Source organism: Apteryx rowi, unplaced genomic scaffold, assembly GCF_003343035.1.
Source record: "Apteryx rowi isolate R43461 unplaced genomic scaffold, aptRow1 scaffold_526, whole genome shotgun sequence".
Classification (NCBI taxonomy): Eukaryota; Metazoa; Chordata; class Aves; order Apterygiformes; family Apterygidae; genus Apteryx; species Apteryx rowi.
Genome location: NW_020450790.1, coordinates 518,680 through 531,604, shown reverse-complemented (window position 1 = coordinate 531,604; position 12,925 = coordinate 518,680). Strand labels below are relative to the sequence as shown.

Below are 12,925 nucleotides of genomic sequence, written 5' to 3'. Positions count from 1 at the left end.
GAAATCAAGGAAGAAGACATAGGGCTTTAAGGAGAGACCCCGGGAACTTCCTTTGCTGCCTTTGACCACTAGTGCCAAAGGAGACTCTTCATGAGAGATTATTTTTTACCTCTAACGGAAACCAACATTTCTTGTATGGTTCTGGACACATGTGGGTATTGGAACAGGACTAGGAGGACTGAATATATTTTGTAGGCAAAACATACTTTTGCATTTACCTCTTTACTCATGAATGAGAATTTTCCCTCATCTGGTTCATCAACGGGAGCTTCAAATTCAAATTGGCTGTTTCCAACCACAAATTTTTTATCCTATGGAAGAGAAAAGTTCAGCTTAGAATCTTTACAGCACCATCAAGCATAATAAAGTAAAAGCACCAAGCAATATCCTGTTGAGCACTGGAAGTAATAAGATCAAATGGAGAAGGCTAACCAGTTAAAATCGCCACCTCCAAACAATGCTAATGAACCATCGAGCCAGCACAATCTGCTACTTAGCTGCACCATTCTGACCCTTGTTCAACTGCGCAAGCACCAGAGCAGTACAAATAAAGCCAAAGCATAGCTAGCACTCAGTTTCAGGGAGTAATAAGAAAAAGCCAAGAATCTGAATATTGGATAACTTCACACATCGGATGTGTTATTAACAGAGCCGTGTGAGTGCTACCCTTTAAGGTTTTCTCAGTAGGGAATCTGGGCAGAGCAGGAATGTAAGAATTGCACAGGAAGCTGGAACGAACAACTCTCAAGCCTTGCTGGCTATATTTCTTCTGCCTGCCCAAGACCCCAGCTGTGTTTTCACAAGCCAGTCTTTGATGGCAGTACCCGCTTAAGGGTAATCCTGTCTCCCGCACACCTTTTCCCCTCTCTTCTCCCTAGGCCCTAAATCCTAAATTCCTACCTTTAGGCTGTGGCACATACCCACCTGCGCCTCACTGGCAAAACTCTTGGCATGGTTTTTCTGTGGTTTGATCAGGGAACTGAGCTGACTAAAACTAACCTGGCCAACTAAACCAACTAAAACCACAACACTGGTGCTGTGCTGGGTCAGTCTCCTGATCTGGCCCACAGCACAGCTGCGCAAATAGTTTCGCAAGAAGAATGGGAGAGAGAAACAACCAGCGAGGACATTTTAAGCCTGTACTGTTGCCAAAGATTTACAAAACTAAAGCCAGCTCATAGAGGGACAAGATCACCTTCACCTTTGATGCCTTCTGTGGATGTAAAGGACAGTCCCTGCTTTCATCCAGAACTGCTTGAATCTTAGAGTATATGGCAAAAAAAAATTGATTACTTTATTCCTCCATCCTGCTCCAAGTGTTAGTAAGTCTTCTGTTGTTGTCATCTAAGCTTCATGCCTCAGAAAAGCAGATCTTACTCTATTTATTTGCAGCTACTTCTTCAATAGTGGAATTATAGGTAACTCAAGGACCACCAGGCTTATCTAATTAGGGCAGTGGAAAGAAGCAACCTTTCCCATGGTCCCTTCACTACACCAGGAAGGGCAGAGGACACAAGAGAGCCCACCAAGCACTGAGGCTGAGGAAAAGCATGCGCTTAACCAGGCAATGGGCCTGGCTCCAGTCTCTGAGAGGTTTATGTTATAGAGGGAAAACAACCTTTTACTTCTTCCTTCTCAGAAGCTGCACATAGAAAATGAGCTACTGAAAAGTCTTCTCTGAAGGTTTTACAGCCCATTCTATTTTACCGAAAATGTGCACCTCCTCCAATTTTTAAAGCACCTTATAAATCTCTTTTCCTGAGAAACACTGCCTTGCTTTCTTTATTCTTCATTTCAGTATATCATGTATTTTTCAAGTGTTCAAATTCTGTTGTTGCTGCTGCTGTATAAAGCTTTCCCCACATGCTTAACAGAACACATTGGGCATGGAGGGAAGCTTATGTATGTGGCAGCTGCCAACTTGGAGTGAAACAAAATCAGGAGTTGCTAGACTATCTAGCAGAAGGCTATAAAGCTTACACTCATTAGTCTGGGTGCAAGAAGAGACATGTAGTAAACACTGAGAAGTGGGTTATACATCAGACACACAAGATAAAGGCAAATCCAAATGGGAAATTACTTTTAACTAAAATATTTGAAGGGCTAATAAGGTTATCTTGATGCTGGTACATCTTTTTCTTCTATTGTGCCAATCTTCCAGGGACTCAGCTGGAGAATATCTCTTAGAAGTTGCATGCAATACAACTGATCAGTACTAAACTTTCCTTTGGTGTCTCTCTCAACTGCTTGTTCTGGATGTGGCTATTCCCAAGAGAATGATGATAGCTTGGATTCACTTTTATTTGCTATTGAAATGTTTTCAGAGAAAGGAGGGGCAGAAAAACAGTCAACAACTTCTCTTCTTTTAGTCTACCTCCTCTTCAGCAAAGGTCTCCACAAGGAGATCTATTCATTGTAGGGTAAGCGTTCACAGGTTAAGAGGAGCATAAAAAAATTGTGAGCTTATTCTTCCGTTGTCAGTTCTGCAATGGCAGTTTTAGAAGCTATCCACTTCTCTTACTCACCGTGAAAAGCCCAAACCTTCACTGCTAATCTCCATCTACAAGTAGAGATGCTTACATGTGTTATGTTGGCTAGTACACTTACACATCCATAATTAGATAGGCTGTGCATTGTCCTTTTAAGCAAGGCACAGATTAAATCAAGGTAATAAAGCTAGTATTCCAAAGCGACAATAGAACATTTATTTTTGCTGATCAACTTTTATCTAACCAAAAATGTCGGCAAGGAAAGCAGCAGGAAAATGGATATATACCCATGTTCTAATCAACACACTCTTGAAAAAGACTACCTCCAAATAAGTTATTACGTCCAACATATCCTACAGCAAAATCCTTCCACATGAGAAGCCTCATGCTATGTTGGGCCAAGCCTCATGCTATGTATGGGCTTTGGGTCAAGCCCTGTAAAAGATCCATCCATATACTTCTCTAGAGCCACCACGAGAAGTTCACCCAAAGGCTGAGCGTAAGTTATGCCCTTACTCAAATGAACTTTTAGTAATCAAAGTTATTGCTTCAGCTAGCATCACCCCATATGCAGGAATGCCTGTAGGATTATCACTGTTTCATGCCTTTTATGTCTATTTTCACATGAATTTAGAAGTCTGTGCATACAGCTGTTAGTAACTGTGTGTGCCCTTCAAGTCCTGGCGGTGAAAGTGTTACTATTTTGGTTAAAAAATGAACCTCTGTACCAGGATATACGGGGCTGCTCCCATGACAGAGATGTTCCCACATGGCTATTCTCTAAGAAAAATTATTCTAACATCATTTGACACTCACTTCTCTATGGTGTCTTTCCAGCCTAGGGCCTATACGTTTATTTTACATATAGAGACTTGAATCCCATGTAAGCCTTCCTGGGTCCCAGTTAAATAAATGCATACAAGGTCTGGTCTGTAGGCAAACTGTTTAGTACTGCTGATAAATCATTCAAATCCACCGTATGTGTCTGGCTTTGTTAAATGTAATTGATACCTCACAGGAAAAAGGGGCAGAAACATTTGCTTTTCCTTTTGTCTACTACTACAGAGAGATTAAAGTGCTTATTCACAGAATGATAAACTAGACACATGAGACCAGTTCTTTGGGGTTCCTTCTGCTATTTCTCCTCTGTGGAGAAAGAGGGTCCTCTAGAAGGCAAATTCAGCAAATCTATATTATGCATCTGCTCTGAATTTGTTCTCGAGAGAGAATGGGCTCTTCCACTTATTATCAAGGGAGCAGAGAAAGATTTTCCTCTTGTGCATAAAATCAGTTTGTCAGCTCTTTACAATGCTAAACAAAAGAATCCTGCACAAACTCTCCTGAATTCTTCCTTTGGGCTTAGACATCGCAATTGTGTTTGCTAAGGATTGTGTGTGCCGTATCTTGCGCAGAACATGGGTCAGATCAGACTAGTTTTTCTCCCCCAAATTCATGGTCATCCCATCAGCACCAGCCCCAGACACTTCAGATAACAGATAAAATTCACCAAATTACCTCTCATTGTTTACATATACTTTACGGCCTTCAGGCAAAAATGCTTATTTTTGAACATATGTTTGTACAGTACACATAATTTCAGTGTTTACAAGTTGCTTATTAACCTTTCCCTGAACACTTTTCTTCTTATATTGTCTTTAGACTACAGACCTGCTTACCCTTTTCCACCCTCGGCAGGCATAGCAGAGGTGATAGAAGGACTCTGTAAGCTACACAGCGCTTCAATTTGGCAAAGGGAAAAAAACTCTCAAAAAACAAGAGCCTTCTTTCCCTTGATAAATGGCGGGTAGTTTAAGCAATCAATGAATTCTCCAGTGTATCTATCATCTAATCATATTTACAAAAAGATGCTGCAGAAACAAACAACAGAAACTAACAGTACCTGAACCATCATCTAAACAAAAGAAGTGATTGTTAAGCTCCACTTTTATCAAGCTAACAATAACATTTACGCATCAACTACATTATAAAACAACAATTAAAAGCTTGCAGTTAAGTTCTGGCTTCCTGAAAGCTCTGTAATTGGCTTTCTGGAAGGAAGTACTGAGCATAGAAACCTTTGCTACAGCTCAGCAAATACCAGATCTTCTGGTTTGATGGTCAAAGAAAAAAAAACTGAACAAAAAGTCATTTTACCACAATTAAAAACATTTAATTTCTAAGTGCATAGTTTTCATTTGAATAGTGCAAACTGAAGCAAGCACATTGAATGATGCTACTTTAGAACCAAAAAATTCAGGCATTTATTCAGAAAAAGATATGAAACATTCAGACATCCTAAATTTTCTCTCTTTTCATTAGTTGAAAAAAATAATTGCCAAGGGATTTCAGTAGGTCCAACTGACGTTCTTTAGAGAACTGTCTAATAGCTATGATATTCTGTCCAGCTCCTTGTGATGGCTTCTCATTTAGAGACCACACCACAGTAATCAATGTTATAACAAACTTAAATGTGCAGCTCTTTTCCTTCTTTAAAAATAATTATGAGTGAGATCACCAAGGAACACAGATTCTAATGCTTAAAGAATGGGTGTAGCTGGACTTCAAGTGGAATTCAAATGGCAGCTTCAAATTAATCTGTTTACCTGATAATAAGCTAGATGTCTTCCCTCAAAATACACCATTGTTTGGTACTCCATAGGTATTATTGGAGGACTAGGATTTAGAAACTGTGGGCATTCTTCTTCCTGGGGAGATAAACATTTTATACATTATTTAAAATAAAAAGTCTTACCACAACAAGCTTCGTTGGCCTTTGGACAATGCAATTATTGTTCTAAAGAACTTCATGCTTAAAATACAGTGACAGATTTGATTACACCCTTTCAAATTAGACACGCTAAAAATGACTACAGCATATGTCAAAGCTGTGGGTGATTATCTTTCTCAGCCTTGAAATCTTGTTCCTCCCATTGAAGCAAAATAGTAAAATGAACAAAAATATTCTTTCAGGAGCTATTCAGTCTCACTACTCCTCCTCAATCACACCCTTAAATTCCCACCTCTGCACTGTCACTAAAAAATCTTACACTTCTAGAGTTAACTTTAGAATCATTTTTAAATCCCTAATTTAACCAACTGATCTGAGAGAAAAAGCAAAGAAAATATTGAAGTGTTCTAATAAAAACCTAATAATTTTATTTTTAAACATTACCATATTTTGTTTAATCACATCCTGTTTTGAAGATGATTCTTCACAGATATGTCTCTTCCAGTCCCACTGGCAATTCCATCTATTGCTCGCACAGGAATAGCATCTACAAATATAACATGATAGTCATGACAAACTGTCAGGCTTTTTCCCCCATTGACAAAAAAATTAAATTAAATTCCATCTTTATTCATGGAGAGTAGCTCAATCTGCTACAGTATCCTTACTATATTAAGCTGAGAACTTTATAGTGAGAACAGTTCAAGAACTCCCCAAAGCTTTTTTTGCCCCTTACATGTAAGCAAGGCTCAGAAGATCACCGCATCTCTCAAAGTTTAGAAATGATCTTGCTCAACCTTTATATGCCAGGCTGAAAAATGCGTTGTTTGAATTGGCTGTGCCTGCCCTGGGGCAGCAATGTCTCATGGAGGAGCACAGAAGATAACAGTGGCAGAGTCAGCTTTGACCATCCTAGTTGAATCCACCATAACCCAAAGCTCCACATCTGATATTTATGGGTAGGTAAGTGGATGTCCACAGAACTCATCTGCAGATACATTAGCAGCTACAAAAATGGGAACCCAGTGAATTGGCTGTAATTATATGTGCCATGAATATTCACATTCCAAGTGTTTTATGTTACCAGCTCACCTGTGCCCATCAGCCATTTTTAACTCCATTAAAACATAAGGAAAGGAATTTGGACACTACAAAATTCCGGGAGTGCCAAAGGCTTAATTACAAAACGATTCAACAACTCAGCTGTGAGCTACCTGAAACACAGTTACAGCATCTAAACACTTAAGAAGCTGAAATACTTACGGCTGATTTTCAAAAAGATTCTTTGCTTCTTCACAGTCATAAAAAGGATAAGTATGTGATGCAAAAAATATATTTTCCTTTTCAAAGGTTAGTTGTAAAGGAACTGAAACATGATCTATCACAAAAGAAAAAAAAATCATCTAAGTGGTTGTTGAATTCTTTAGCTCTTGCATAGAAAGATTTAATGATAATGCTTTTATTATTTGTACAGGACATAAGCAAGTATTTAACTAAACAGTAGACACTTTGGATCTCATGACCTGTTATATTTTAGATCTATGAGCTCTGTATTTGTCTTTTTGACCTTTACAAATTTTTCAGTAAATGGTGTTTGGAAGAAAAGCATAGACGCGATAAACGAAAGAAGCAAAATTACAGAATAGCTTTGGTTTATGGAAGTGTTTCTTCATGGTACTAACATTATGCTAGAGTCTAAAAGAATAAGGAAAACCGAGTAAGTAGATAATTGAACACAGATGAAAACTGGCATGAGAACAGTAACTTTAAATAAAACATTTTCTTAAATATGAATATGTCTTCATGTAAAATTACGTGTTTCATTTGTGGATTAAAATTGTCATCGTCATGTGAATTAAAACAAGCAATGTTTGTGGTTACTGCTCAGTAATGCCTGCAATGCTAAGTTACCACAGACACTTGCAATCTTCAGTTTGCTGTACATGATTTCTCCGCAAATGTACTTCTCGTCTGGATCATTGCTGAGCTAAGAGTGGAAAATTTATCTTTAGAAACTGGTGTTTTTCCCAGTGAAGCTGTCTGAAACACCTTTTGCAGAAATCATTAAGCCCTTGCGACAAGTTATTTCACAAGCTATTGGGCAACTTCAAACTCTGCTTTCCTTGAACAGGTTCTTGAAAGAGCGTGAGTGGCTTGGTTGGAAGTTGCCTTTGCCAGTGCTGGGTCCCATTGAAGATTTCAGACTGGTAGACATGCCAGGGGATTTCCTAACAATGGTACTGCAGGAAAGCATCCTTCTTCTCAGGAAATATCACATTCCCTTTAGAAATGACCATAGCTGCAGCAAGCTGGCCCCGTTCAACCTCCATAGGGTTTCTTAACAGCGAGTGGATGTCTCTGGATTTGTGGTCACACGCTGTCAGGAACCATCACCTGCCTTAATAACTGTCTGTCTTCTGCTGAAGGGTGTGCCCAGCTTCTGAACAGCATCATATTATTTTTTGAATGTCCTTTCAAATGGATCCCTCTGTGCCAAACTCAGAGGGATGTACAATTTCTAGATGACTGGGTGACTCTAACGCCATCCCTGACAGGCTTCTAGTCTCACATGTCATGCTGAAAGATGGCACACTGTCATGTTTATCAACCTGGTCTCTTTATGTCTCGCTTTACAAAATATTTGGCTACCATGAATTGGCCCTCAGTAAGGGAGTGCCGTTTTAACACTTACCATAACCTGATACCTTCACCCTAGCTATTTTAAAACTTAAGAGTGAGATTTTAACTTTGTTGTTCTCTGGACAAATAAAACTGAATTTTGGCCTGTTTCAGCCATAAGAGAATTGAAATTTATCTAAAAGTGCTTCAAAGCACTGTTCTGACAGCTCCTGGCAGTTCTAGTACATATTAAAAGACTATCTTCAGCGGTATCTCTAACAGCTGAAAGAGCACCTGACGCTTTTTTAACTTGACACATAATAATCAGTGTTGTGTTACTGGTTTTATTGCATGTGCCTATGTATCAAAATCTATGAACCTGAAGTGTGAATCAAGCACTAGCTAGGCAATAGCACAAGAATTATGGTTGGTGACAAACCTCAAAGCATATAACCAGTGCTTCAGAATCACGATGAGGTCTTTAATTATATGATCACATATTTTTCCACTGGACTTACTATTGCAGAAGCCAGAAGGAACACAGTAAAAGAAGGAAAGGCGTTAGGAGAAACACTGTGAGAAAGAATAGCCTTGTGACATGGCCCAGACAACAAGCCACTGAACTACAGCTGAGCGGAGCAAAAACTAAACAACAGAGATGCAAAACTTTACGGCTAAAGTGCATGTGCTGCTTTCCCAGCCTTCCAGCCAGATCGAAGTAATGTTTATTTTGTTCGTCTGGGACAGAGAATAGCACCTCTCTGGCCGCATGTCCATGCCTCTGCCAAACTCCTGTTCAGGTTTCTGGCAGAAACATTGGAAATGATAAAGCTTGTAAATACAGAAATTTTAAAAGTTGGAGCTTGAGTAAACCTTTTTTTTTTTAATTAAAGTTCGATTGGACAAAATCAAAGAACAACAATAGACTATTTGGAGGAAAAGAACTGGAACAGGAAAAAGCTTGTAGGCAGCTCATATATAAAAAGGTATAATAGAAGCAGCATGCTACGTTCTTTCCTTTTATTATATATGGAAGACAGCAATATTTCTTTACCTTGACCTTTTGGTGTTGGAGGAATCAGATCCGGAGGATCACAGATAACAACTCCTTCTTTTAATTGAGCATAATGGATAGTTTCACCAAACGTACACAGAAGCCGGTCACTGTCGGTTAACGTTGGCAATGGACTTACAGTCAGTTCCACCTGGAAACAATATTTTAAAAGGGTAAAGCATTTAAAGAAACTAACCAAAGCCCAGTAAGATTTATGGCCAGAGAAGTTTCAGCTGCTCTTTTCCTTGCCAAAGCTGATATTTTGGCTAGTGTCACAAAAGGTGGTTTTCCTTTTCAATTTTTATTTGTTCCTATCTGCTAATCTTTTCTTCTTACCATTCTACTACTTTTTCCAGGCTGGGTGTATGTTGAATTGGACTGGTACAAAAACCTCTTGTCCTCTCAATGCATACCATCAGGTCAAGATAAAAATGTCTATACAGACACATCCTCAGCCTTTTGCCTTTTGCTCTTCTCCCCAGCGTGCAGTTCAGCAACAGTAAGCAGAGTGGTTAGCACTTAAATCCTGATGACCTTAATTAAAATTACATTAATCTTAGTGGACAAAAAAAACAAGGCAGGATGGGCTGGAAAAGCTGGTGTTTGAAAGGGCTGAAGAGAAAAGTGGCTTCCTCAAGACTGCATGTACACGCAGAAGAAAACTGGGATCTACCATTACTACTGAAGTGGCACAGAAAAGAATTTCTGAAAAAGCGCTGGTGAGGTCTTTACTGATATTTTCATTGAGGAGGTTCAGTGTGATTGTGAGGAACTGAAAGGAAAATAACAAGGCAAAACTTAGAAAGGAAACACTAAAAAAAATTAAATGAAATCTTGGATGCTGTCCTTGATTTAATTCTTCAGGCATGTTAATTACACAGTTTAAAATTTTCAATCTTGTATTGTATTATTTTACCATACATGGTTTGCTGTTAACAGTGGAAATTACAATTGCCCCTTTCCCACCGAAACTGGTGCATAATGTTGTGAACTGCAAAACTTTCAGTCAATAAAGGAATCATGAGGAGAAGTGACATTAGTGATATTACAGGTAGCAGGTAAATGCTCATTTGAAGTTGAGTTATGTTTCAGGTTTCTTTTTCTTTTTTCTGCTTTGGCCTAAGATCCTGATATGGGACACCAGAGACTTGTCTACACAGAGATGCTCAAGAAAGCTGATCTGAAGTAAGAAAAGGTGTGGATTTGAAGTGGACCCATTACATCCCACTAATGCTTTTATTCAACATAGAAATGGTCTTAACATAATGCTGTTTACATCACTCAGAAATGGAATTAAACTAATTTGAATTAAAGTCTCCTTATTTTTGAATAGGAGGGATTAAAATTTATTTAATAACTTTACTCAAAATTAATCTGATTTTACTTGCCGAGCATCCCCAGGAAGTCCTTGACCCGCACTGGCATGCTCCATTTGGAATCACCACAAGCAATGACACCCTGATCACACTTTGAATGCTCAGCCCTGTTGCCACAGAGTAGCTTCGCGTGCTGAATTTACCCTCTCCATGTATTCAAACTTCCCTGTGTAGGGAAATCCACCATTCATTTTAAAGGCATAGCTTATGGCTTCGCTGCTTACTTCAGTTTATGCTCAAGTGAGCTGAGACAGGATGTAAGGGCATGATGAAATCTCCCCTATCAACTACCTTTTATGGGTAATATAATACTGTATAATACTTTCACAATATTCAGATACGTGTAAGGAGTTTGTCATCCATACTAACATCATTTTGGTTTACAGAGAAGGTCAAAAAGAGCATTTCTTAGAAGAAAACATGAACCACAACCTGCAAAAACAGCAGGTGAGGAAAAGCATTGTGAGAAACATCAAAGACTGAGGAACCCAAAACATAAAATTCTATTTCCAGTCACCACTGAACATAAAGAAGTGAGGATAACCATTTTCCTGGTAGTCAGATCAATGTGCTTTAAGAACGTAGAGGGAAAGCATCTTCTTGTCATACCTTAGCAGGGGTTCTGCGACTCATATTTTGAGGGTCAGCACTAATGATAGTCATGCACGTGCCGCTTGGACTCCACAGCCAATGGTTCTCCTTATCAGCTGTTTCACAGTCTGCCCTCTTTGTGCACCTGATAAAATGTGAACAAAAAGCACTATTATAGTTGGACTCTGCTTTCTCTGAACTATGCAACATTTTCACCATTAGAAACTGAAATCACAGGATAAGATCACAGGGAATTTGCTTTAATATTGACCATTTGTGTCGCTATTAGAGAGCTTTCGATACTGATGGAGTAAGTATTAATGTGGCTTTGAGATATCAAAAAGGAAATGGGGAAACATATACCTATGATACTTTGCACATCACCTAGGATTAGACAACCCAAACCAACAGACAGGCAATAATATTTAACACAGCATCAAAAAAAGAACAGAGCCTTTGCCAGATTCTCTGAAATCGAGGCTGATTAATCTTCACTTTGGTATATAATAAACTCCTGAATGAGTGGGCACTGTCTGTTGTTTCTGTTGGTCACGTGGCCAACATCTGTGTGCTGGCAGTAATAAACACGCGACCCATGAGAGGAAAAAGCAATAGAGAATTACTGCTGGGAGTACACAGGCTTGCGGATAGTTCCTGTGAAACTGCAGCACTAGGGAAATAGCACTGTACTAGTGAAAGGTTTCATTAACTATGGCTACTGCTAAGAATCTCTCTATGCCAGGGCACCTTTAGGCTTCCTGAACCATTACAGGAAGGCAACAGCGGCTGTGCAGCCTCACTAAAAATACTAGGAGATCTTCCCAGCTCGCATACGGGAAGGACAGAAGGAAGAGATGCTGGAGGACAGAAACTGAACATGTGGCTACAAAGGCTCGGCCGAGTGGGGGGAGCAGTCTCATGCACACTCTTTTCATCCTGTGCAGTGCTTAGGAGAAAACTCGCTAGTATTTCTGGCTGCTATCACAAAAGACTATTAAGAAGTCAGAGGCTTTAAAACAGTACAATTGCTGCACAGTTCTGTCAACCCTACCCTTAAGGATATTATTTATGTACAGAGTCTGCATCCATATAACAAATCCCTAAACACACGAAAAAGTACTGCATGTGATCATGAGATAGAATCTGGTGTGGTTGAGGAAAACATGAGAAATGAAGGGCTTTTTTTTCCTTTGGAAAAAAAATACCAGAAAATGCAAAAATTCATGTTTGCCTGTTCTAAGAGACCATTAATACTTCAAGATATTGAGGTCAGTGGTCATACCAGAAACCTGAAGGGAAAACTAGGGAAAATTGCCTTTTGTATGATATATGACACAGCCTTCAACTCCCAGTAGCCCAGGAGGAGTTCAGGTTGTATATTCCAAATCCCCACTTTCATACACATGCTAACTGAAGCCCAGGCTTAAGAGTTACAGTATATTACATAAACCTATACGCAACACATAACTCACTCTGTGGTGCTCAATATTAGGCTTCGTATCGGGCTGTTAGGTAACTTAATGCGATAGTTCACATTTTTAGACAGGAAGCTAGAAGCCTGAAATTCATCTGCATACTATAATTAAATAGCCCCTTTGTTCCAACTGCAAGTACTTAGAATCATGAATTCCCGACGGCTCATGCCAAGGGGTTAATTAACTTAGTAGTCAAAAAGAGAGCTGTAAGACTGCTTTTCCCTCTCCCCACACCCATCAATGCCCAGGGTAAAGAAGAGACGTTCCAGAATTGTTCAGTACTGTCCTAGTTTACATATGTTTGAATATTAATTCAGTTAACCTCTACAGATAAGTCAGCCAAATGCCAGTTTCTGTTCTCCCACAATTAGGTGAGAGTTCAGTGTAGCTACACTTCTTGATAGATCACATTTATATAAAACCAGTATTTGATCTATATACTTTATTTCAGACATTAGCCATCCTTTCTTTTCTGCTCTCTTCCATGCTTTCCTGCTCTACATAAAATATATGCTATATTTTCTGAATTTTAAATAGGGAGTACTCTTTTAATTTCTGGGTGAATATTTGACTGAATGGTTCAGAGAGTCATA

General features: G+C 39.1%; 1 protein-coding gene across 3 annotated transcripts in view; it reads right to left on the bottom strand.

Annotated features, from left to right (window-relative positions):
- The window catches only part of PLXNB2 (plexin B2), a 260,640-nt gene that overhangs the window by 61,383 nt on the left and 186,332 nt on the right, over positions 1 to 12,925 (bottom strand). For all 3 annotated transcript variants that reach the window (XM_026080566.1, XM_026080568.1, XM_026080567.1), the window contains exons 8-13: positions 10,876 to 11,002; positions 8,891 to 9,041; positions 6,481 to 6,595; positions 5,662 to 5,764; positions 5,093 to 5,194; positions 219 to 311 (exon numbers count right to left, since the gene is read on the bottom strand). In XM_026080566.1, the coding sequence (XP_025936351.1) occupies positions 219 to 311; positions 5,093 to 5,194; positions 5,662 to 5,764; positions 6,481 to 6,595; positions 8,891 to 9,041; positions 10,876 to 11,002 (691 nt within the window). The remainder of the gene's footprint in view (positions 1 to 218; positions 312 to 5,092; positions 5,195 to 5,661; positions 5,765 to 6,480; positions 6,596 to 8,890; positions 9,042 to 10,875; positions 11,003 to 12,925) is intronic.